A 26,207-nucleotide genomic window follows, 5' to 3' on the forward strand; every position below is an offset into this window, starting at 1 on the left:
TAGAGAGAGAGAGAGAGAGAGAGAGAGAGAGAGAGAAGTGCAGTGGCTGGAAGAGTTCTGATTCTATCATTCCTGTCTTCCCTCTGCCATGAGAACTGCATGTCCCAAATAGGACTGGCTCCTTCATCCTGAATCCCAGAAGAATTCATGAGATAGAGCCACAGCTAACTCACAAAGGATGTTTAATATGAGCAACAACTAAACCTTTGTTCTCTTAGCCACTGAAATTTGGGGGTCACTTGTTACTTAGCATAACCTAGTGAGACCTGACCAATACATTTAAACCTTACAATAACAGTGAGGTGGGTGCTATTATTATTTCTATTTTGTGAGGGAACTGAAGCTCAGAGAAGTTCAGTAACTTTCTTTAGTTTACTCAGAAAGTAGCAGAGGGATGCCTCAAGTCCCAAGCCCAGTTATTCTGGCTCCAGAGACTGTGCTCTTAAGAAGGCGGAAGTAGCCCTGGCTGGTGTGACTCGGTTGGGCATCGTCCCATGCACCAAAGGTTGTGGGCTCGATCCCTGGTAGGGGGTGTGCAGGAGGCAGCCGATCGATGTTTTATTCTCACATTAATGTTTCTCTCTCTCCCTCTCTCCTTCCTCTCTCTCTCTAAAATATCAATTAAAAACTTTAAAAAAAGAAGAAGACAGAAATATGTAGGCTGTGGTTGGTGAGTGATGAGTGACGCAGTGTGGATGGAACACCTGGTATATGCATGGCATCAGGCTTGTAGGATAGGTGGGGGCAGATCATGAAAGCCTTGAGTACTGTGTTTATAGACTCTGTTTTGGCCCAAACTCAATTCTTCCAGAGCTTGTTCAGCTTTTCCCGAATGCAGGTGGGAATGGCTGCTTTTGGAAGGCTGCCGTTGTGGAGACTGTAAATTGTCTTCCTTCCAATGATTGCTGAGATGCCCCTTCCTCAGAAAGTTTTCCCATGCTAGACAGACTGCTGTGGTTCTCAACCTTCTGGCCCTTTAAATACAGTTCCTCATGTTGTGACCCAACCATAAAATTATTTTCGTTGCTACTTCATAACTGTAATGTTGCTACCGTTAATGAATTGTAATGTAAATATCTGATATGCAGGATGGTCTTAGGCGACCCCTGTGAAAGGGTCGTTCGACCACCAAAGGGGTTGTGACCCACAGGTTGAGAACCGCTGGACTAGAGTGAACGACTTTCCCCTGACCATCACTGCTAGGTGTAGGACCTCCTGCGCCCCAAAATGCATTTACTATGCATGCAGAACTCTTTGTGCTCAGCTTATATTTTGGTTCTACATTTTTGCCTCTCTCTACATGTTTTGCACTTATCAGTACAGTTCTCAGTTGTAAATTTCCAGAAGGTAATACCTGCATCTACAGTAAATTTTATTATGATTATATTTGCAATAAAATGTAATTCATTATTGAAATAATTCTACTTCTAATCCACACCCTCCCTCTACTTTCTTTGCTCATTTCTTCTTATTGCTCTTATAATACTGTGTATATCTCTGCCCTTGAACCATCCTGTGTTGTAATCATAACACCTTGTGTCATAATTGTCCCTTTACTTGTCTGTCTCCTGACAGACAGGGGGTGGGGGTTTCAGCAAGATCTGGGTTTAATTCATCTGTTATGAGTCCCCAGCACAGGCCTGGAATAGGCACTTAGAAAGAGTTTGTTGAATGAATGGTAATGACTTATCTGTTTCACTCCCCCCCTCCCCCAACACACACTACCTATAAGCTCCTGAAAGACAACCACTGTGTCTTAATAAAATTCCCAATGCCAAGAAAAGCATGGCATAAGGAATGAGCTCAGTAGATGTGTATTTTATTGGATATGTAAGAGTACATTGTTTTCCAGGGGCAGAGTTACAAAGTACATTCATATCCGTTGCTCAGTTGATCCTCTCAAAATCTTCAGATTCTCCCCATCTTCTGTTCTTAAATCCTTATCATGGGCTCTTTGCCTCCCTTGCTCCCACCCATTTAATTTTTGCCTCTTTATGGTCTCTCCCTTTTTACCCTTCAAATCCTCTTGGAAGAAGGTCTGAGGAATTCACTGCCCCCGCCCTTCCTCAGTGTAAGGCAGCCTAAAGGGCAAATTGTACCCTGATATGCTCTGAACCAAGATCATGTTCCTACTTAATGGGCAGGCTCATTGATCTCCCTGAGTCAGCGTCCTTCTCTGAAAATGGAGACAGTAGTGGTTATGAGGATTAAATGAAGTAATGTAAGTTGATACCTGTCGTAGGCTCTGGTTGAGCTTAGTAAGTGGAAGTGCCTGTCCATATGGAATGGTGAACTTTGAGGCATCAGCAAGCCAGTGGAAAGGAATTGTGGTTTAATAACAAGCACGGGATGGGGTTGCCTAGTTGTTTTGGGGATCTCCCCTCCCTGTGAGCTGCCACCTTTGCCCCAGGCAAGCCTTGGCCTCCTGCTCATGGTCAGCACCACGGACAGCTCCCCTTGCGCCTGGCTGGCTCTGCGGCTATTGCACCTAACAGTGTCTAATCCGCATTCAATCGCAAGTGATAGCTTTATTCTGCGTAGCACCAAGAGAAATAAAACATGTCAGAATTTACCTCTGACTTGCCATCGGCTGTCATTCATATCTTAATTTTAGAGATATTGAAAAATGTATGTCTAAGAATCAATGAAATGATGACAAATTATGAAAGATAATATCAGTGAGCAGTTGACCATTGATCTTTGAACAGTTTAATTACAACAGTCAGCATTTATTGAATGTCCACTGTGTTCCAGGCCCTTTTTAAAATTAATTTTAGAGAGAGGAAGGAAAAGAGAGGGAGAGAAACATTGATGTGAGAGAGAAACAGCGATCAGTTGCCTCCTGCACGCACCCTGACTGGAGATTGAACCCGAAACCTTTTTGGTGCAGGATGATGCTCCAACCAACCAAACCACACCAGCCAGAGCCAGGCCTTTTTCACTCCTTTCTCTCCTGTCCTGTGTTCTCTCTGCCCTCTGTACATTTATTTAACAAATATTACATTTGGAGAAGATAAATGTGAGCCAGATAGACAGTTAATTAACTGTTTTTCCACCATCCTTCTTCCCAAAATATTCCAGGCCTCAGTCTCATTTCTTCAGAACATTGCTTCCTGATGAAAGATAATCTAATGTGTTAACCTCTTTAGTCCACATCATGCTTAACCCATTTAAAAAGCATTGCAAACGCATAGCCTATGACCCAACAGTTCACTCCTAGGTATGTACCCAGAAGAAATGTGCACAAATGGTCACCAAAGCACACACATGCTGAATTAAAGGAGGAATAGAGACCCCCATAGAGGTAAAGATAAAGGGCCCCTAGGGCTCAAGGAGTTTGGTCATGGAAGTCTTTGTAGAAGAGATGGAATTTGAAGTCTGTGGTAGAATAAAGTGAGTTGATTCGGTAAAAAATATGGTTATTGGAACCAGAGAGACCTGGGCTTGAATTTCTCTGCCATTTGTAGCTGTGTGTGTCCTTGGGAAAGTTACTTAACCTTCTTGATCCTCATTTTATTACCCTGCAAAATCAGGTAATAGTTATCTCATGACTTATTGTGAGTATATGTCTTACATACCAAATGAGATGATGCCTATGTCAAACACTTGGCATAGCATCTGGCAAAATGTTAATAATTTCATAATAGCCACCTTTGTTGAGTGCTTACTGAGTACCACCACCCACCTTGGACGTCTTGAAGATTAAATGGTATTATATTATTACATTATCTGATTGTTATACTTAATCCTTACAAAAGCCCCAAGAGTTTGGTGAGTGCCCGATAATTTTAAGTGTTATTTAAAGCTTAGCTCTGGAGGATGGTTAGAATGTTGATAGGGAAGATGAGAGAATAGGAAAGTAAAGGAGAGAAAACCAGGATGAGGAAGTTACTGAGGATGTATGTGAGTGATGAGGTGCCTAGCTGGGCTGGGGTGTGGAGGCTGAGGGAGACCAGGAGCAAATGGGGAGGGAATCAGGTAACGGAGAGTCTTGAATGCTTGGATGCAAAAGTTGAACCTTGGCAGGCAGTGGGAAGCCATTCCAAGGCTTTAAATGGGATTATAGCCTGATTGAAGGTGTGACTTATTTATAAACTAGAGGCCTGGTGCACAGGATTCGTGACTGGCGGGGGGCATGGCCTGTGGGAATCGGCCTGCTGTGGGAGCACAGCTCATCTGGGTCAGCCGAACAGCTGTGGACCTGCCCTCTGAGCGGCTGCTCCCTCGTCCAGCATCTTCCGTGGAGCCAGAGCACTCGCTTCTCCAGGGGACCCGGTCGGGGCTGGGTCCAGGGACAATAGCACTGAGAGGCAGCACAGTAGGCCTCAGTCCCGTGGTGGCCACGAACCTGCTTCCCAGACTCTGGGGTCAGCTCTGCAAGCCCGTGGTGGTGCTGTGGTCCGGAGGAGGTGGCAGGGAGCGAGGAGGAGGAGGAGGAGGAGCCTGGGGCGAGGAGGCGACGATCGCAGCCTGGGGTTTCTGCCCATCAGCCTGGGGTTCGCAGCAGGAGCAGCCACTCATCCCGGTCAGCCAAGCGGCACTCCCACCGTGGTAGCACACTGACCACCAGAGGTCAGGGGGTAGCTCCTGCATTAAGCATCTGCCCCCTGGTGGTCAGTGCACATCATAGTGACTGGTCGATCGGTCATTCTGGTCGTTCTGCTGTTCGGTCGCTGGGCTTTTATTATATAGGATTTGTATTTTACCTTCATTTTCATTATAGAATTAATCCATTATCTCTAAAACTTCAAGAGACATAGAAGCATACAAAAGAGAAAAGTCCCCCAGGGTGCTGGTTGGAGTATAAATTAGTACAATTACTTTGGAAAATGATTTGGCAGTGTCTGCTAAAGCTGAACGAATGCCTGCCCCTTGACCCAGCAATTCCACTCCTACATATAGTTCTAACAGACCTGGATACAAGTGTTCACCAGACCATGCACTAAAGTAATTATAAGAGCATTATTCTTTTTGTTGTTGTTGTTAATCCTCACCTGAGGATATTTTTCCATTGGTTTTTAGAGAGAATGGAAGGTAGGGGGACAGACAGAGAGAAACATCAATGTGAGGGAGATACATTGATTCTTTGCCTCCTGACTGGGGCTGGGGATTGAGCCTGCAACTGAGGTATATGCCCTTGACTGGAATTGAACCCAGGACCCTTCAGTCCATAGGCTGACACTCTATCCAGTGAGCCAGACCAGCTAGGGCTAGCAACATTATTCTTAATAGACCCAAACTGGAAAAAAAATCAAATGCCCATCAACAGCACAATAGATAAACAGACTGTGGCATATTCATACCATGGAACACTACATAGCAGTGGTGATAAGCCATCTACAACTACGTCCAACAATATGGATGGATCTCACAATCAACAAGTATTGAGCGGAAGAAGCTCCCTTCCCCCTCAAAAAAGGCCATGCTTTGTATATAAAAGTTCAAAACTAGGCAAAACTAGTATCTGGTGTTGGAGATCAGGATAGTGGCTACCCTTGTGGAGCAACACAGAGACTGGAAGACACACAAGTGGGCTTTGGGGATCCTAGTAAAGCTCTGATTCTCCACCTGGGTGCTGGTTACATGAGGACGTTTAGTTTGTGAAAATTCATCAAGCTACACACTTAAGGTTTCTGCACTTTTCAAAATGACCTTCCACACACCCCCTTTAAAAACCTTTCCCCCTACAGCTATTCACCATCAGGAGATTGGTTTTTCTGTGTCTATGCACAAAGATATGTATAATCTGTAGCTTTAGAAAGGCAGTATTATGTCTTACATACCATTCCACATCGTATTTTGTTTTTAGCTTAGTATGTCGAGGCGATCTTTTTGTTACTGTAAACATAGATCTGCATGATTGTTTTTTCACAGTTGCACAGTATTCTCCTGTGGGATGTGTCCTTTTGTAAACTGGTCCCCTGTTGGTGGGCAGTTAATTCCCGCATTTCATTGGTGTTAGTGATACTGTGGGGGACTTCTTCCTGCACATCTTTGTGTACTTTTGTGACTATTTGTGTAGAGCGAATTAGTTGGGGTGGAATATCTTGGTCTGAAGTGGTCACTTAAGTTAGTTAATCTGTTAATGGCTTGTTTGGTGGGTGGAAGCAGGGAGACCAGTTAGGAGGCTGTTAAAATAGTTTAAACTTGAGGTATTGAAGCTGGTTGGTTGTGAAAAGGGATAAGAAGGGAGAGATATAAGAGATATTAAGGGCAAAGACTTTGTATGACTTGGCATTGATGGGAGAGGGGAAACGTCAGAGATGTCCTGGGGGTTCTGAGTCTAGGTGACTGGGAAGGTTGGGAACACACACTGGAAGGAGCTGATGGAGAAAGTGGGAGCAGGGATGGGTGTGGCTTTGGCCAGCTTGCATCCAAGGAGCCTGCTCATCATCCAGGAGGTGATGTCCATAATGCAGTTGGAAGTGTTGCTCTCAGAGTTGAGGGCTACAGATTGAGGCATAGGATTCACCTAGGATGGTCCTGGTGTTGCTGGAAGGGAATGAAATCAACAAGGGGGAGGATCTAGAGCAGAGAAAGAATCCAAAGACAGAATGGCGAGGCCCTAAATACAGGACGGTAGTAGTGATCAGGGACAGGAGGAAGCCTGCTAGAATTCACGATCACAGAGGCCAAAGAAGGAGGGATCTGAAGTGACTACTTAAGGGATGAAGAAATCAGTGTTAGCCCCCCTCTCTCTGGCCCCCCAATGGGTGTTATCATTACATCTTGTACTTGTCTTCAGAGCACTTACACACTTGTGATTAATCCATGTGATCATCTGTTCAATGTCTGCCTCTCTCCGCACTGAGCTCCATGGAGGCAGGGACCACACCACTCTCGCTCTCTGTCCCCAGCATCAGGCACGGTGTTTGGCACACAGTGGAGTTGGTTCCCTAAGTGTTTGCTGCCTCCTGCAGGAGTCCAGCCGTCCACACACCCTCCCTCTCCCTTAAACCCACATACCACATTCTGCCCAAGTTGGGAGATGAGGGACTTAGGACCCTGCGGGAGAAAATTCAAGCTGCACAGTTTGAGTCTTGGGTGTAGCCAGTGTTAGCGGGTGGCCAAAATGGGTCATTCGAACTCCATTTATTTGTATGTCACCGTGGCCAGCCACAGTTGGTACCCAGAGTCCACAGGACTCCACTCCAGGCCTCGGCAGTGGAGCATCCTGATAACCTGGGATAATGAAGCCTCTCTTGTCAGTGGAGACCAGACTTAGAAGTGCAGTCAGCATCCCATGAACAGAAAGGCACTCAGTGGTTGTTTCTTGAGTTCAGGTATTAGGGGCTGAGATAAGGCCCTGGTGCATGGTTGGAGCCGTCGTTGGACTGGTTCAGCAAGCCCTGTGAACGGAGTGGAAGCCACACTGTAAGAGATGGAAGTGTGTGGTTGGCGACATGGCGGGAGAGGCTGTTCTGTGAGAAATGTGTTGGTTGAAGCAGGTGGTGGAAGAAGTGAAGCCTTGAGCAGACTTGCAGGAGGAGTGGAAAGAGCCGAAGACGGAGAGGTGGCAGATTCAAGGTCCAGAGAGCACAGGGGTGGGAGCACATCCGGTGAGGATGGGAGGAGGAGGGATAGGGAGAACAGATGGCAGATCCGCCTTGGCAAGGAGGTCAGAGAAGAGGGAGGGTCGAGGGGCAGGTTGGAAGGTCTGAGGATGGTGACATTTGGAAGCGGGAAAGAGCAAGTCAAGGAAACACATCTTTTCAGCCAAGTGGGAGACAGGTCATCTGTTGGGATGGATGGGGCTACGGGCTGGGGAGTGGGAAAACATTGGTCCAGGCACTTTGGGGAGTGTAACTGCATGAGCAAGAGATGGCCAGTGGACAGCTTCGATGGTAGATCTTGTTGGTGTGGTTGGTACAACTATGGTCCCAGATTGGGGACTCACAAGGTGACATGTCAGGGGGAACATGCAAGACAGTTGGCTTGGTCAGATTTGGGGAGTTCTGGGAGGTCTTTCTCTGTAGCAGCTAAGGCTACTTTTGTTTGGTACCTACTATATGCCAGGCGCTGTGGTAAATGTTCTATCATTAACCCTCTCAGCAGCTCCATGAGGTGGATGCTACCCAACTTGCCCAAGGTCAGCTTGCCTGTGACTCTGCCTGGGCTGTTGATTGCAAAGCCAGGCTCACCTGTGTGGTGACTCACGCCTATTCTGGGGCCCAAACAGGGTACCGGATGTGGGATACTTAGAGGCCATAGAATGCCACCCAGATGTGAAGCCCACCTCTCCAAACCCCCTCCTCAGCCTCTATGGGGTCTGAGTTGTTATGTTTTAGATGGAAAGCTCACGATCACCAGGCTGTGGGGCACGGAGCCCTTTCCCAGGAGAAATGTGTCAGACTCTGGCGGGTGGGGGCGAGTCGGGGTGGGGCTCCAGAGCAGGGCTCAGTGAGAGGCAGAAATCCCGGACAGGGGTCTGGAGTTTGTCCGGACATAGGACTGTGCTTGTGTGAATGCGTGAGTGGAGGAGCGGCGGCTCTGTGCTGTGAGTGTTTCTGAGGGAGCATGTGTGTGTTTCGGAATCTTCCTCTGTGCCTCTGTACCGCTCTACACAGAGAAATAGAAATATTGAGGTGTGGGGGGTGCAGAAACAAATTAGTGAGAGAACAAATGGAGGAATGAAGGGAACACGGACACAGGGACACACATGTTCCCCCACATGTTCAGAAACACTCGGGGTGACACATAGAAATGCATTGGCAGTTTCCCTGTGTGCTTTCTTGAGTGGGATGGCCTATACCTTGTATGTGGGTATGCGCCTGTGTGTGTGACTGGCCTCAGAAACAGCATGATAGGTCTGTGGAGCCCATGGAAACACAAACGTGGACACTCAGACCCAACGTGTCTTTGCACGTATATTCCTGTGTATGCGTGTGTGTTCCTGTGTGTTTTTCTGAGTATATGTGCACTATATCTGAATAACACAGACACATGTGGGAGACAAACATGTGGGCACATGCTCCGAGAACACGCGCAGAGCACCTGTATCTGTGTCTGTGTTAGAGTCAGGAGGAAGGGGCACCGTTATTGAGCTGGGAGGGGGGAGGCTGGGAGAAGGCCAGCGGCAGGCATCCTGGTCCCGCTCTGTCTCTGGGTACACAGACCCAGTGCTCCTGTCCTCTCCACGCAGGATGGTGGGGTGTGGGTGGTGCTGCTTTCCCCAGGGGGTCAGCAAGCACTGGGGAAGCCCCTGAGGTATGCCAGCTCATCCCAGACTGAGGGTGGATCTCACGAAAGATCCACCCCGCCTCTAGCAAAGCCACAGTCCCCCGGGTGGTGGCCGATGGAAAGCTCTCCACGATCACCAGGCTGTGGAGCACGGAGCGAAGAGACCCTCCCCGGATCAAACCCTGGCTCCCCCGCTTTTCTGGCTCTACAGATGTGAGCAGGTCGCTTAACCCCTGAGCCTCGTGTCCTCGGTGTTGAAGCAGGGAGAGCAGGAGCATCCCCTCAGCGGGGGTTGAGACCACGCTCAGGCAGACCCTCCTTCTCCAGCAGGTTTTAATTGAACACCTACAGTGGCTAGGCCTGTTCTTGACCCAGGGGCTTCAGCAGTGGACAAAACAAAGTTCTTTGTGGGGAAAGCTGGCCAATAAATCAAGAATGCGCCCTGTGTTTGGAAGAAAGCCACCGCATGGCCATAGCGCAGAGAAAGCCAGCGGGTGGTCAAGGAAGGTCTCGGAGAGGGTGATGTGCCATTACAGAATGGAGGCCATGGATTGAGCTCCTGCCCAAGGGGAGGGAATAGCAAGGGCAGAGGACGGTTTGCCTTCATTAAAACCTTGTTTTTCTCCCATTTTACAGTTGGGGAAATGAGGCACAGAGAGGCTGAGTAATTTGCCCAAAGCCTCACAGCCCATGAGAAAAAGATCCAGGATTTGAACCTGGGCGATCTGGTTTCAGAGCCAGTGGCTTCAATCAGTGGTCCTCTATGGAGGGTGACTGTTGCCCCTGGGGATGTTTTGCAATGTCTGGAGATGTTTTTGATTGCCACACTGGATTGGAGGGTGCTACTAGCATTTACTGGGTAGAGGCCAGGGTTACCGTTAGACTTTTACAGTTCACAGGACATCCCTGACAACAAAGCAATATCCCATCCAAACTGCCCGTTGTGCTGGGGTTGACAAGAGTATGGCCTATAGTAGGTGCTCAATAAATAGTAGCTGCAGAAGAGGAGGAGAAAGGATTTGGAGAAGGTTGCAGGAGAGACATGACTTCCAATTCAAATGGGAGAGGCAGTCCATGTAAATGAATCCATCAGGTGAGAGAACACATGTGATACTGATTATGGGGTGGGTATGAATGACACACTGCCCCCTGCAGGCTGGGTGCAGGTGAGGCCAGTGGTAGGAAGAGGTTGATGGGTTGGGGGTGGGACCAAAGCTGGCCGCCACCAGCCCCTGAAATGCTAACCAGATGTCTGGCCTCTCTGTCCTCTCCCACCCTGTGTCTCTCTCCTCATTTCCCTCTGCCTCTCTGCCAAGAAGGGGACAGCCGGAGGCTGAAGGGGGCCATTCAGAGGAGCACGGAGACGGGCCTGGCGGTGGAGATGCCCAGCCGGACGCTGCGCCAGACCAGCCATGAGTCCATCGAGGACAGCATGAACAGCTACGGCTCGGAGGGCAAGTGAGTGTGAGCCCGGCGTGCCCCCAGGCCTCCTGGCTCTCCGTCTTCCCTGGCATGGAACGGGAGGGTCTCAGACTTTGAGGGGCATTGGCTGAGGGTTCCCACGCTGTCCTGTCTTCAGAAGGGAGGCGATGAAGCAAGGAAGCTCTGAGGAAGACCAAGGACAGCCAGACTCTGGTGCCTGACTGCCTAAATTTGAATCCTGGCTCCACCACTCACTGGCTGTGTGACCTTGGTCAGGTCATCTCTCTGTGCCTCAGTTTCCTCATCTGTAAAATGAGGATAAATACTAACATTAAAGGGGTGTTAGGAAGACTAAATGGGTTCGTTTTTATAAAAAGAATAGGACCATGCCCAGCCTCCACCTTGGCTCCTCGAAATTTTGGGCCCTGCCTGGCGGCTGGGGGTTTCTACTGGCTGAAAGCCTTCCCACCTCCAGCCCCTCCTAAACTGGGCATCTCTGGCCTCTGTGAATGGCCTCGCCTTGGCAGATGCTGCCGTTCCACCCACCCCCTAGAGAGACTTTCCGGAGGGCGGGAAGAGGAGGAGGACCGGCGGAAGGGAGAGGAGGAGGAGGAGAAGGGAACAAATGTTTTCTTTAACCTGAAAAACTTGGCAAGGCAGCAAAACTTGGAGGAAGATATTCTGGGCATCTGGGTAGTAGTGGGTCCCTGCTGAGTTTCAGGGGGTCAGGAGGTTTGAGTCCTAGTCCTGGCTCTGCCACTTACCCAAGTGGCCATGGGCATGTTCCTTGGCCTGTCGAAACAGCAGGAGGCCAGCAAACATTTCGTCTGTTGGTTTGAGGACCAGGTCACGGGAGGGTAGAGTGGTGCCGTGAGCAGTGACAGGAAGTCAAACCCATATTCCCATTTCATAGAACAGGAGATGAAGGCCACTCAACTTTCTCCAAGGGGAGCAGTGTGGGAGGGTAATAAAGTTGTTGTGAGGACTCAGTGAGTTAATATATGTGAAAGCACTTAGAATAGTGACTGACACATAGCAAGCGCTGTTATTATTTGCAGTCGTGGTTGTTGTTTGTTGTTGACTTAGCTGCTGTTATTTGGATATTTTGCTCCTCAAGGTCAGATGCATCTTAATGGATATATTGAGCCACCCTAAACAAAATCGTGTCTATAAAGTGCTTAGCACAGGATAAATGTTGGCTTTATAATTATTAAAAGATTTTAGATGTGGCCAGCATGGCTCAGTAGTTGAGCGTCGACCTATGAACCAGGGGGTCACGTTTCGATTCCTGGTCAGGGCACATGCCTGGGTTTCGGGCTTGAATCTCCAGTGTAGGGCGTGCAGGAGGCAGCCAATCAATGATTCTCATCATTAATATTTCTATTTCTCTCTCCCTCTCCCTTCCTCTCTGAAATCAATAAGAAAAAAAGTATATATATTTTAAAAAGGGGGTTTTGGGTGCATGTCTTGAGCCCAGTTGAGGGAGGATTGGGTGGGTTGGAGGATGTGGGGTCCAGTAGAAGGCAGAGTCTTGCCCACCTGAGAGGGACTGAGCTCAGCCAGGTGCTGCCACCCTGCTCAACACCTGGGCGAGGAAAGGAAGGTGAAGGGACAGGTGGTTGGCCTCCTCCTTTTTCTGGAAGTATTTTGGGCACTGGCAGGACCCAGATTCCAGACTCTGAAACAGGAAGGGGTGTGACCATCCTCCTCCTGGGCTCCTGCCAGCCCAGCCCAGGCTTATAGGAAGCCAGTGTGCTTGAGCAGCCCCCCAGCCTGTGGACCTGGGAGCTTCTGTGTCTGTCTGCCCCAGCCACTGGATCACCAGGCTTGTGTATTCCTGCAGGTGGGCACAGGGGTGCTCCCATGTGGATTTTTATTTCAGCAAATGGGATCAGCCACTTACAGTGTACAAGACAATTGGGCTGTGCACCTTGGGGACCCTGCCTTCTTCTGACGAAGCAACTAGCAGTGAGTGGTGAGAACCGCAAAGGACAGGCATAGAGAACTGGGGAAATGTTGCATCCTACCCAGGTCTTGGGGCTGGGGAAGGGGTGCATGTGGGTTGGGCCACTTGTTAGTGAAGATCCTTGGGCTCCAGATTATACTATACCAGGTTACAGTGGCTTTGTCCCTCGCTGTTCCGGATATAGTCCCATAGCATTGGCATCCCCTGGAAGCTGGGTGGAAATGTAGCATGTCAGGCTCCATCCCAGACCCTCTGAATCAGTCTGCATTTAACAGGCTCCCCAGGTGGTTCATGTGCACATTAACCCTTTGAGTGCCAACCAATATCCTAGGAACTATGCTAAAATTTCCAAGGCATTTTTTCTTATTTTTCAGGAGTTTAGGAAAAAAAAATTATGAAAATTAGGCAGATAAATGTCAGTAGTCACTTTTAGAACTACAAACATTCGGCATCATAAGTAATCTGCACTTAGGTGCCATCTGTCAATAAAGAGTGAACTACTAGCATCTAATAGTGACACTGCAGGAGGAGCGCGATCGCGCTCCCGGCACTTTTGGGGAAAGACATATGTTGAGTGCGATCGCTCCCCGGCACTCAAGGTTAAGGTTGAGCAGCACTGGCTCAACAGTGATGCTCTAGACTGAGCTAACACTTACTGAGCACTGGCTGTGTGCAGACACTGTGCTAAGTGCTTGTACACAATGACTCCTCTAATTCTCAGAGCAACCTGATGACACTGGAACTGTTACTATCCCCATTTTACAGACAAGAAAATGGAAGCCAAGAGAGGTTAATTAACTTGCCCAAGGTCACAGAGCCAGTAAGTGGCTTCAAATGCTGGGATTCCAATCTAGGCATTTGGAGTCTGCCCTTAACCATTTCACTAGACCAGCGGTTCTCAACTTGTGGGTCGCGACCCTTTGGGGGTCGAACGACCCTTTCACAGGGGTCGCCTAAGACCATCGGAAAACACATATATAATTACATATTGTTTTTGTGATTAATCACTATGCTTTAATTATGTTCAATGTGTAACCATGAAAATACATCCTGCATATCAGATATTTACATGACGATTCATAACAGTAGCGAAATTACAGTTATGAAGTAGCAACGAAAATAATTTTATGGTTGGGGGTCACCACAACATGAGGAACTGTATTACAGGGTCGCGGCATTAGGAAGGTTGAGAACCACAGCTCTAGACTCTTTCCCTTATTTAATGGATGCATCCATTTCTGGAGATAGATGATTCCAGGGTGATTAGGATGCATCCATTTCTGGAGATAGATGATTCCAGGGTGGTTTGATGGCTAAATTATGCCACCAAGGGCCTAGAGTCCCTCCATCGATTCCCTCCGTAGGCCTCAGTATGTTGGACTGCTCCTGGTTCATCCCTGAAACTAGGAAGGGCTTTCTTTCTCTGAGCCTCTTTCTGCCTGATTGAAAATTGAGGTTCTGAATGTCAAAGGTAGAAGGGAATAGATGTGGGTTTAGTAACCAGCCAAGCTCCCCCACCAGCAGGCCCATCTCCCTCAGACAAAGGACAGGGTTCAAGCCACGAGAACAGTATCTCCCTGGACCCCCCTGAATCCCGAGATACTCCCTGGTGACTGGGTTCCTCGTGACCCGAGACATGGATTCGAGTGCAGGTAGGTCACCGGAAGTGATTCCAGATAACCATGGTGGAGGATCGCGTGCGAGAGACAGGACAGGGGAATACCTGCACCTTGAGAAGCAGCTGCCACTGTGGGCAACCTGAGTACAGTCCTCGTGGGGACTCGGAGCCAGTGAGGAGCATGTGCCTGAGAGTCACCCCCGGCAGCGAGGGAGTGAAGTATTTATGCTCAGACTCATCAGTTATTAGTTGACGGCTGCTCTGGTTCACCCTCCTGCCCTTCCTGCGCACAGGGGCTCTGGAGGCCAGAGACAGTCCTCAGGGGCCAGACAAGCGCCTGTGCTGCAGTTAGAAGTCAGTGTGACGTGGTGAAGGCCAGGAGATATTGGCGGGGGGGGGGGGGTCGGCAGTCTGCTCCCCTATCTGAGTGCACAGCACCATGTCCTGCTGCCCACGCCAGAAACCTGGGGTTCTCCTAGACGGCTCCCCTTCTCTCACACTCCAGATCCAACCCATAATTGGGCTCTATTCTTTCACTTCTAATTATCTCTTGACTCCACCCATTTCTCCCCATCCCTTCCCCTGTGGAGGAGCCTATCACTCCTGCCTGGACACTTGCAAGTCCTCCTTTGGTCTGAACTCCACAGCCTGTCACTCAGCACTTACTTCCTCTGGCCTCTGCCAGCCTCTCCCAGCCCCCAGCCTTGTGCCGCCACTCCAGCACCCTGAACCTCTTACACTTCCCAGTCTCACCTCCAGGTCTTTCATTCGTTGCTCCCTCCTCCTCGCACCCCCTTTCCTATCCCTATTCCCACTGCATCCTCTGACTCACCCTCCTTCAGACCTCAGCTAAGAACTGGCGCATAAGCTTCATCTCATGTGCCAGCTCTAGTTAATTGATAGTGGCTCCCTGGAGTGCTGTGTTGAGAAGGATTCTGGAGCCCAGTCAGGCTTGGCAGGTGTGCTGAGGTTGATTAGCAATGTCTGCCCTGGGCGTGGGCAGGGGAAGTGGAACAGCCTGGTCCGCTCTTCCTCTGACTGTGTCAGCAGCTTCCAGTTCATCCTTCCTCCATCACAGCACCTACCACCCTGTAGTAAGTATCACGTGTGTGTCTGTCTGTCCCACTAGACACTAAGTTCAGTGCCTACCCACCAGGGGGCCTGGCCCACAGATGATATGCTGCAAATTTTGTTGAACGATGGGTAGGTACCATGAGCCGAAGCATGTACACATTTTCCTTTCCCCACTCCTTCCCAGTCTCCTTCATCACACAGAATCGAGGCCTCAGCACCCTCTCGGCAAACCCAATCTCTCCGAGCTGGCTGCCAGCGCCCCTCCTGCTCTTTCCCTCTGCTTCTGGTTGTCCTGAGGTGTCTGGGTCATCAGCATCCAGCTCCATGGTTGTCTGGGTCACTGTGCCCACAGCTCTAGAAAAGAGAGTGTGAGCTGGTGGCAGGGCCACCTGGGCCCCGGGCTCAGAGGCTCATTCCTGCCAAGGCTGTTTGCTAAACACCAAAGACCCAGGAGGCTGGGTGGGTTGTCAGAACCCCCAGTCATCGAGTCCGAAGGACAAACCAGGTCTGGATGTGGCTGTGAGCTAGGAGACAGGGCTTAATAAGCACTAGTGTTTTTTTTTTAATATATTTTATTGATTTTTCACAGAGAGGAAGGGAGAGAGATAGAGAGAGTTAGAAACATCGATGAGAGAGAAACATCGATCAGCTGCCTCTTGCACATCCCCCACTAGGGATGTGCCCGCAACCCAGGTACATGCCCTTGACCGGAATCGAACCCGGGACCTCTCAGTCCGCAGGCCGATGCTCTATCCACTGAGCCAAACCGGTTTCGGTAATAAGCACTATTGTTTGATGAGCCTTTGACTATGCCAGATTCTGTTCTGAGGTGTTTCTCTTACTAATATCTACAACAGTACTGAGGGGGCATCCTATCATTATTTATCCCTACTTCACCAAAAAGGAAACCCAGGCTCTGAGAGGTGTGCCTTAACAACTAGTGAGCGGGGAGTCAAGATTCAAATCCAGGCCTGCCTGACCCCAAAGTTTGGACTGCAGATCCCTGTACTCTGCTCTGGGCAAGGCTCTGTCCCCTTAGGGCACATAGAGACAGTATAGCAGACTGGTCAAGAAGATGAACTCTAGCCCTAGCCGGTTTGGCTCAGTGGGTAGAGCATCAGCCTGCGGACTGAAGGGTCCTGGGTTCAATTCCAGTTAAGGGCACATACCTCGGATGCAGGCTCAACCTTGGTCGGGCATGTGCAGGAGGCAGACAGTTGATGTGTCTCTTTCACATCAATGTTTCTCTCTCTATGTCTCTGCCTCTGCCTTCCAGTCCCTCTAAAAATCAATGGAAAAATATCCTCGGGTGAGGATTAACGACAACAACAAAAAGATGAACTCTAGACCAGACTCCCAGGGTTCACACCCTGGGTCTACTACTTACTCGCCACAGCCCTTGGTTGGGTTACTTGATTTTTCCCATCTGTAAAAGGGTTATTGGTAATGTGTACCTAACTTTCATTGAGTTGTTAAATGAGAATGAAACACGTTAATGTTGCTAACCTAGTACTATCTGTCCTTGGCTCAGGACAATGTTTTAATAAATTAAAATAAATAAAATCCCTGGCTTCATGCCCATGAGCCATACTCTCATAGCAGGCAGGGGGTGGGGAGTGGAGGGAACAGGCAGGTTTGGAATCGTCTTAAATGCTGGAGAAGCCGCAGTCAGGATTGTGTGAAGCTGTGTATCCTGGCCTGTAATCAGTTCTGCTGCATCGCTTGTTTTGAAAATGTGAATTTGTTCCAACACGATTGAAATATTAGGGAATAATTTAGCATAGCACACATTTTGCCTTTGCTCAGGTACGATTTCATCCACAAGGAACAGTAGGTGAACACAGAAAATTTGCATCCAAGTAGGAAAACACAAAACACACACACCCCTCAAACATAACCTGCTCCCTCAGCTCCCATGTGTCATCCTATCCACACCCGGTGTTTCTGTCCATTTCTGCAGCCTTCCTTCCCCTTCACACCATCTCCCAGGCTGCAATCCTTCTCACACTCACTTCCACAAGCAAACTTCAGGGCATCTTCAAAGTAAAGCAGCATATTTATTGTAGTATTTCTGCATTTCTTAACCATTCAACATGTGCAAGACCGTGCTACCATTTTTACTATGTTCCTGTCTTTCTTTTTTCTGGATCTGATACTGACATAGTATTTGGGTGTTGTGCCATAACCCCACTTTCCCCATAAGCTCTGTGATTTTTATTGTAGGATTGTGCATGCACAGAATGTTTAGGAATAAATATTTCGTGTTATTGCAGAACTGACATCATGATAGGCTCAGCAAGCCTGTGGGAAGGTGGATGGACAGTGGGTGTGTGAGGCAGGTGGTGAATGGATGGACAGAGAGCTCATAAACCGCCCAATCCTTTCCGAACCAGGAAGGCTGTGCAGCCTTTTAATTTCGGATGCAACTGGGACAGGTGATCTATCTGGAAGAGAGTCAAACCCCCAATAACTCAATTACCTCTTTAACCATGGAGAGCATGGAAAATCCAGGGCCAAACAGAGGTCGAGGATTAATAATAAAAGACAAATGGGTTTCAGCTCCTCAAACAAAACTAACAGGATTTGAAATGCAGATAATCTCATTTCACCATTAACACAAGATAAAACGCCAGTAGAGAATGGGTTGCAATCCTGTTTCAGGCCTCTGTGTGCCAGGTGCCTCTGGGAGGACCACCTGCTGCAGCCCCCGTGCGCCCCACCCCAGGCCCGGGCTTGGTCTCAGGCATCCAGATGTTGCACCTCCTAACAGATCTGGAATCAGAAATGCCAGGAAAATGCCAAAGAGGGAGATGAGGCTCTTCCCACCTGGGTAGCAGGCCACAGTATCTCAATCCTTTATTCCATTTGCCAGGTCCTGGGCCAAGCACCTTGCCTGCATTATCTCACTGCCTCTCCCCAACAACTCAGCAAGGCGATTACAACTTATTCCCATTGTATACAGCTCAGAGAGGGTGCACAGCCCTGGAATTCAGGGTCTATATTATGTCCAAGTCCAGTCTTAACTACTGTATTTTCCCAGTTTGGGGCCAGCTAAAGGATGCAGCAGTGAACATTTATTGAATTCCTACTGCATACCAGGCATAGTCTATGTAGTAGCATGTATGTGGTAATAATTCAACAAGCTCTTTGCAAGTGGACCCAATGAGCAGACATTTTCGGCACTCACCCATGGAATGGCTGCGCACTGTCCATGAGGTAGGTGTGGTCTTGTTTGCAGATAAGAAGATTCAAGTGCAGACACACCAGCAGTTGGCTGGGAGGAGTAGGAGCAAGTCTGACTTTGCATCCACTGCCTTCCGTCCTACTCCTGGAAGACCTCAAGGTGGAGTGGGGTCTCCAATGCAGCTGGCCCTCTGGCCAGCAGGGACCTGCCACCTCTATATTCTTCCTTCCTCCAGGCCCATGGAGGATGTGATAACCTGTTCAAACCCGTTCAGGGTTTCTGGGGCTTCTGCTTGGTTCCTTGGCAGCCGGCGAGGCACCCTGGGATGGGAAATCAGGCAGCCGCCCAGATATTATAAACAATTACTGCTAATTACCAGGGCTGCCAGTTCCCCATTGTCTGCTCACAATCTCACCAGGAACCGAGGAGCCGACAATGACGATGTTGGAGGAAACTTTCAATTTCAGGCTCCGCTTGGGAGGCTGGGCCCCTTCAGTGACTTGGAATTTAAGAGGCACTGACTTTTTCCAGGCCTTTGGAGCCCCCAGACCCTTCCTCAGATGGCCAGGAGGTTGGGGTGGAAAAGAGACAGGTGTGGAGTGAGAGAGCCTGGGTCTTCGCTGTGGTGCTGTTCATGAAGGGTCTCTGGGTTTGCAAGAATAATAGGTACTCATTTCTATGCCCATATATTTAAGTTATTTTTCCCGTACTTTCTCTGTAATGCTGTTGCATAATTGTTGAGCTAAGAGATTCAGCAGCCCGACTGCTTGGATTCAAATGCCACTCTGTCTGGTCTTCTCTTGATGCAGCGGGAACAGGTGCTCCACTCGGAGGCATGGAGGGTCTCACAGCTTCACTTCACAGGATACCTGGCAGCCATTGCTGCAAAGCATCGTGCCTTTTGCTCAGCCCCACCCAGTAAGGAGGATGGCCACAGTCCTCTCTGCTTTCAGATCCCCAGACCCAGCTGGGGTTCCCTGCCATCCCTCAGCATCGCCAGCCCAGCTCAGGGACCCAGCCTTCCTCCAGGATCCTCCAGCTTCTCTGGCCCTTCCCCTCCCACCCTGACCTCCTCTGCTCTCCCAGGCTGGGGTTTTTTGTTTGCTTGTTTATTTGGAGGCAGGGCAGCCTAGTTTTGCACCTATCCTTCTAAGTCTGTTTCTTCTTAGATTTGAAGCTCAAAAGCCAGGAATCTGACTGTCTTATTTCCTGGCTACGGCCTGGATAGGGGTAAGGGGTGGTAGGAAATCATGAAAATGATGCCCGGCCATTGTGATTCAGTGGTTAAGCATCGACTGAGGAACTAAGAGGTCACTGGTTCAATTCCCAGTCAGGGCACATGCCCAGGTTGTGGGCTCGATCCACAGTAGGGGGCGTGCAGGAGGCAGCCTATCGATGTTTCATCAGTGTTTCTATCTCTCTATTCCTTTCCCTTCCTCTCTCTAAAAGTCAATATAAACATATATACATATATAAATATATGAAAATGAGAAGCATACAGGCTAAAATGTGAAATTCTTATCCTACAGCAACTCTGCCGATAACTTAAGTAAAAACCGAATTTATTAGAATGATGCTGGGTGTCTCACCTGGTTGAGGAAGAGCTGAGCAGCCAGGACTAGGTTGCTAGTAGTTTGAGGCCCTTTGCGAGGATAGGCCATTCACATGGCTCAGACCTAGGAGATGGGAATTTTATTATTCCCCTTTCAGAGAAAATTAACGAAAATAGGCTTAAGCAAAGGACATTATTATAATTGTTGTTGTTATTACTATTGATTTGTGTAACTAAAAAAGAAATGATGTAGTTTTTGCTTCAGGCAGAGCTTGATCCAGGAGCTCATGCAGTACCACCAGTTTGATGGCTTCATTCATGAACACCAGGTGGTAGCAAGAGAGCTGCCAGAGGCTCCAGTCCGGTTCAGGTTCAAGTCTGGTGGGAAAAGAGAGCTGCTCACTCCCTACAGTTCAAAGAAAGCTTCCCAACCAGATTCTTGTGGGCCGAATTGGCCACGCACCTGTCTTTGGGCCAGTCACTGACCAAGGGAGGGATTGGTCAGGATGAGCTCACACCAGCCTCTGGAGCCAGATCTGCTCCACTCCGTGGGAATCAATACCTCGGGGAGGGGGCTCCCCAAAGGAGATTTGAGATCTTGTTCCCAAAGGAACAGGATAAACATTGGGCAGCTACAGCAGCAACGAATGCAGGACCTCCAAGGTCCAGCCACTGGTCCCATGGATCTTGAACTGTCAGGTGTGAATGACTCTTGTGGGATCATGTGAAAAGGCAGGTTCTGCTTCAGCAGCGGGGGGTGGAGAGGGGCCCAGTTCCGTTTCTAATGAGCCCTCAGGTGATGCTGGTCCCTGGACCACGCTGAGTATCATTAAACCATAAGAGCCAGGCACCAACAAGCATCATCTCCCCACATGCCTACAACCACCTCAAGAGGCAGGTATCACCTTACCCATTTCATGGAGGTGGAACCTAAGGCTGGGCGAGGAGAGATAGGGATATGGTACAGGAGAGTTTAGGGCCACGGAGATAGAAGGGAGGGAGAGGCAGGGCATGTGTCTGCCTGAGGCGGGTGATGGATGTGGACGGAATCACCGTGGCATGAGGGACATTCTAGAGTTGACGACCTGAGTCATCTGAGTCCTTGGTTGGCCCCTGGGAACAATTGTTTTTATCTCACCCTTTCTTTTTACAGCCTTAACTACGGGGGAGTCTGCCTGGCATCGGATGCACAGTTCAGTGACTTCCTGGGCAGCATGGGGCCAGCGCAGTTTGTGGGCCGCCAGACCCTGGCCACCACACCGATGGGTAAGTGCCCCAAGATCTGTTCCTAAGGGGGGGTCCCATGGGAAGGCTTGCGTCACCCCTTCTTCCCCTCTGTGTTGGCTGCATTTGCTGGAGCCTGGGCATGTGGTGTGGGAGTAATTTGGGGCTGGGAGCAGAAGAAGGGGATTTAACCCTAAGCCGATAGGAAGGTCTGAGTCCTTGATTGAACTTTGAAGCCACTTCCCAGTCTCATCTGTTGAGGCCTCTTGCAGGGGACGTGGAGATTGGCTTGCAGGAGCGGAATGGTCAGCTCGAAGTGGACATCATCCAGGCGCGGGGACTGACGGCCAAGCCAGGCTCCAAGACACTGCCAGGTGTGGTGTGCCCTCCCCACTTCAAGGTGGGGTGGAGGTTGGGGAGTATGTCTGGAGGGATATGTGAGTGTAGAAGAGAGAATATTGAGCCCCACTGTGGAGGACTCCTTTGTCTCAACTGTAGTGACTCACAAAGAACTGGTGACTCAGGGTTTGTTCTGGGGACTCAGTTGAGATTGTCAGCTGACCTTCTTGGCTGACCTTGTCAGCACCCCTACTGACCAAGGTAAGGATTGGTCAGGATGAGCTCACACCAGCCTCTGGAGCCAGGTCTTTCCTGCTTATGATTATACCCTGGTGCCTGGTAGGGTGCTTGGCACTCAGGGGGAGATCAGAAAACATTTGTTCAGTGAATGGGTAGCAATGAATGTATAAGCCAGGGAAGGAGAGGGTGAGTCAGTGACAGAGAAAGGAAACAGGTGAGTACAGAGTGAGCAAGGGAAGGTAGGGGACCTCCTGCGGGGGTGGAATAGGCCCCACCACCCTACCACCCACACCTACCACCAGGCTTGGTCCTATTGTCTCCTCCCACGGCCCCAAGGGGGCACTCTGATCCCCATTGGTGGTGGGCAGCCTCCCCCTGCTGTGCCTTGTGCCCACCATTGGAGGCCCACACTCCAACTTACCCTGCTGGCCTCTGTTCCCAGCGGCCTATATCAAGGCCTACCTGCTGGAGAATGGCGTCTGCATTGCCAAGAAGAAGACCAAAGTTGCTCGCAAGTCATTGGACCCACTGTATAACCAGGTGCTGCTGTTTCCTGAGAGTCCCCAGGGCAAAGTCCTGCAGGTGAGGGGTGTATGTGTGTGTGTGTGTGTGTGTGTGCGCGCACACACCTGCACAGTATTAGAGGGAGAGGGAGGTGCCCCTGGGGAGGGCCTCACCTGGAGGAGGTAGAGTGCTGTGGTTGATCAGAGCTCCACAACTTGCTGTGCAACTTTGCACAAGTTTCTTTGAGCCTCAGGTTCTTCATCTGCAAAATGGGGACATTAGTAGTACCTACTAATAATAGTGACAGTAACAGTGAAATGTGTGCTTTGTGTAAGAAAAGTATTTGCAAGTTTGGCCTATCATAAGTGCTCTACAAATGGCTCCCATCATCATAATCATCATTATTTTTATTTTATTTTTTATTTATTTATTTTTTATTGCTTAAAGTATTACAAAGGGTATTACATATGTGTCCTTTCTCACCATAATCATCATTATTATATCATCATCATCAACCTCTGGAAGCCAGGGCGTGGCCTGAAGCACAGCGATAATAAACTGGGAGCCTTTTGAGTATTCCGACATGTGTTGGGCCCTCTGGCCATAAGGAGAATCCTAGTGGTGACTGAAACCTGGAGCAAGAAACAGCTGCCCATTGTGGGTACAGGCAGGGCCCAGGTGAGACGCCTGCAGAAGCCATGTGCCTGTCCTCTTGGTGCTGTCTTTGGGCATGTGTGGCTTGTACCTGATTTCTTGCTCCTCACCTGGGCAGGCAAAGCAAATGAGGATGGGGCCAAGGTTACAAATTGCCAAGACAGTGGGACTTTGCTAAGCTGAGAAGCCCAGGTCCTGTCCAGGACAGAGTTTTCAACCTGTGGGTTGAGATCCATCAGTGAATTGTGAACTCAATTTAGCTGGTCTCAACAGTTTTGTGTTTTGTTTTTCAATGGAATGGATAGGAGAGAAAACATTTCTCACTTATAGTAAGGTAAGTCTTCTTTCGTGGGACACGCCCTTCAACTGTGAAGCCCATGTGTGCATGGCTAAGGATGATCCCTGTCAAAAATGTTAGCAAAGCCTTGGTTGGTGTAGCTCAGTGTTAAGAGCATCAGCCCTAGCACTGAAGGGTCGCAGGTTCGATTTCCGGTCAAGGGCAGGTCAAGGGCACATACCTAGGTTGCAGGTTTGATCCTTTTAGCAAAGCCTTGGTTGGTGTAGCTCAGTGTTAGAGCATCAGCCCTAGCACTGAAGGGTCGCAGGTTCAATTTCCGGTCAAGGGCAGGTCAAGGGCACCTACCTAGGTTGCAGGTTTGATCCCCAGCCTGGGTTGGGACACATGGCACATGCAGGAGGCAACCAATTGATGTTTCTCTCTCTGGGTTGGAACACATGGCACATGCAGGAGGCAACCAATTGACCCTAACCCCCCTTAGACTCTCTCTAAAAAAAAAAAAAAATCCATGGAAAAAAATATCCCTAGGTGAGAATTAACAACAACAAAAAAGTCTGCAAAAACCCTTCAAATACAATTTAAAACAACCAGAAGGTCATCCAGATACCGTGCATGTACCGGCCACTTTTTAAAACTTTGTTTCACAAGGAGGGTTCTGGGGCTATGGAAGCAGAGGGCCCACGGGGGAAGCAGGGAGGGAACTCAGGATGTAGGGTCAGCCCTTGACTTGGACTCATATAGAGCATGAATGGAACACAGAGGGCAAGACTGGAGGCAGAAAGCCATCTAGGCGAACAATGATTGAAGTACTGGCGTCAGGATAATAGGGTGAACTTGAGGGATTTTAAGGTTGAGCAATTGTAAGGTGGTTGAATCCACAGGACTCGGAGGTGAATTGGGCATAAGGGTTACCCCAGGGTCTGTCTATGGACCCGTGAGTGGATTGGATGATGGGAACCATTGTATCTCTTGCCCCACAGGTGATCGTGTGGGGTAACTATGGACGGATGGAGCGGAAGCAGTTCATGGGTGTGGCCCGAGTGCTGCTGGAGGAACTGGACTTGACCACCCTGGCCGTGGGCTGGTACAAGCTCTTCCCCACCTCCTCCATGGTGGACCCAGCCACAGGCCCCCTGCTCCGGCAGGCATCCCAGTTGTCCCTCGAGAGCACCGTGGGGCCCTGCAGTGAGCAATCTTAGTGCCAGGAACGGGGAGGGGCTCCCTGAGATGGCCTGGAGACCACCCAGCCCCGACCTGGGACCCCAGGCCCAGGGGCATCTTGAACAGAGGAGGACGGGGTTCTCCCCCACAGTGGGGAAGCAGAATAGGGAGACCTACCCACCTTGGACCCTCCTCACCCTTCTTTGCCTCCTATCCCCTGAGACCTTTCCTTTCCCAGTGGGATTGGCTGCACTTTTGACTTGGCCGGTTCTTGACCTGGTGGATGTGGCTGCAATCCGAAGAAGGGAAGACTGAGGTGGCAGAGCAAACCACTCTCCTGCCCCAGACACTATCTGACTGCTCCCCTCTTTGCGTCCTCGGAAGCTCGCTCCCCGGAGCCAAGTCCAGAACCCAGCAGCCATCTCCATGGTGCCAACTACCAGCAAGTGTCTTTCCTGCGGCACCGGGTTCAGGCAGCTACACCTGCCCCAAAGCTGATGGGGCAGCTTTGCAAGGATCCGGAGCCAGCTCCGAGGGGCCCTGAGCCCCCCGCTTAAAGAGGAGCTCCGGCCTCCCTCCGCCTGCCCGTGGAAGAAGCTTTGCCGCAGCCTGTCCAAGTCCATCTGTCTGTCCCCTCCTGCCTGCCTCTCTTCCAGTGGAATTGGGGTCCAGCAGGGACCAAAGGAAGGGAGGAGGTGCCCAGGGCCTGGCACAGACCCCCTGGGGTGCCTTGCTCTGTGCGATTGAAACAAGTTGCTGTGGAAACTGTGGGACTGGAAGGAACTTTGTCATCTGGGTTTTGGGGGAGGAGCTGTGGGACCTTCATTTCTCAGAACCCCACGCCCAGAGGGCTCACAGTCTCTGCATTTTGGGGTGTTGGATTGGAGAGGGAATCTAAGGAAAGCTGGGGTTGGGATTGGTGGTGCCAAGGTGAGGGTCTCCCAAATAGGAGAATCCCTTCTTGTTGGATGAGGTCAAAAGTCATCTTGCCTATCCCTTTGCCTCCAGGCTAGGGGCCTGGAGAGGCCACAGATCTCCCCTACTTTAGTGTTTTTAAACAAACCATGTGTATTAAGGGCAGCACCCACTGCCCTGGCCTCAATTACCTTGGCTCAAGGAGAGAAAGAGAGGAGGTATGAGTCAAAGAACCGTGAGATTCCTTCTTGAGTAGGGCCTGGGTAGCTGCCTTCCTGGCCCAGCCCTCCCCGGGGCCCACGGAAGCCCTTTTGCATGCTGGGGAGGACTCGGGCTGGCCCCTCTTTATAGAAGCACATTTCTGCCACCTCCCCTGGGAGGCACCCAGCAGTCCACCACCCCTCATTACCCAGTCCCTGCTGTGTAGGGCGTAGTCCAGGTTAGCTGGGTAGTTAGTGTTCTAAGCCCCGGGCCTGTCCTTAGCTCGCACGTAGTTTTCACAGAGTCCCAGGGTGGAGTGGAGAGGAGACACAAGAACATTCCAGGAGACCACGGTCTCCTTGCTGGCCTGGGCCGTGGCTCAGGAGGCCAGCCCTCCTTCTCCCCCTGCCTTCCCCTCCCCCTGTAGGATTGTAGCTGGAGCTGCCCACTATACTCAGATGTTCTGATTTATTATCCTTGGTACTGATTTTATTTATGAAGCATTCCTGAGGATGTGGGCCTTGGTGGAGGGGGCCTGGACGCTATTAGTAGGGGTGGTTTTCCTCTGAGGACACCCGGCTGTGTCCAGTCCCACCTTATCCCTGGTTCCACTGTAGGCTGCTGACCAGGTGATTCTTTCACCTGGAATTCCTTAGCCCCGCCCCCACCCCACCT

General features: G+C 50.0%; 1 protein-coding gene across 1 annotated transcript in view; it reads left to right on the forward strand.

Moving 5' to 3' along the window:
- The window catches only part of RIMS4 (regulating synaptic membrane exocytosis 4), a 66,809-nt gene extending 40,608 nt beyond the window's left edge, over nt 1-26,201 (forward strand). The window contains exons 2-7 of the mRNA XM_014543695.1: nt 9,143-9,207; nt 10,429-10,638; nt 21,150-21,262; nt 21,493-21,594; nt 22,242-22,381; nt 24,236-26,201. Of these exons, the coding sequence (XP_014399181.1) occupies nt 9,143-9,207; nt 10,429-10,638; nt 21,150-21,262; nt 21,493-21,594; nt 22,242-22,381; nt 24,236-24,454 (849 nt within the window). The 3' untranslated portion in view covers nt 24,455-26,201. The remainder of the gene's footprint in view (nt 1-9,142; nt 9,208-10,428; nt 10,639-21,149; nt 21,263-21,492; nt 21,595-22,241; nt 22,382-24,235) is intronic.
- Nucleotides 26,202-26,207: the final 6 nt, after the last annotated feature.

The sequence above is a fragment of the Myotis brandtii genome, unplaced genomic scaffold, assembly GCF_000412655.1.
Source record: "Myotis brandtii unplaced genomic scaffold, ASM41265v1 scaffold333, whole genome shotgun sequence".
Classification (NCBI taxonomy): Eukaryota; Metazoa; Chordata; class Mammalia; order Chiroptera; family Vespertilionidae; genus Myotis; species Myotis brandtii.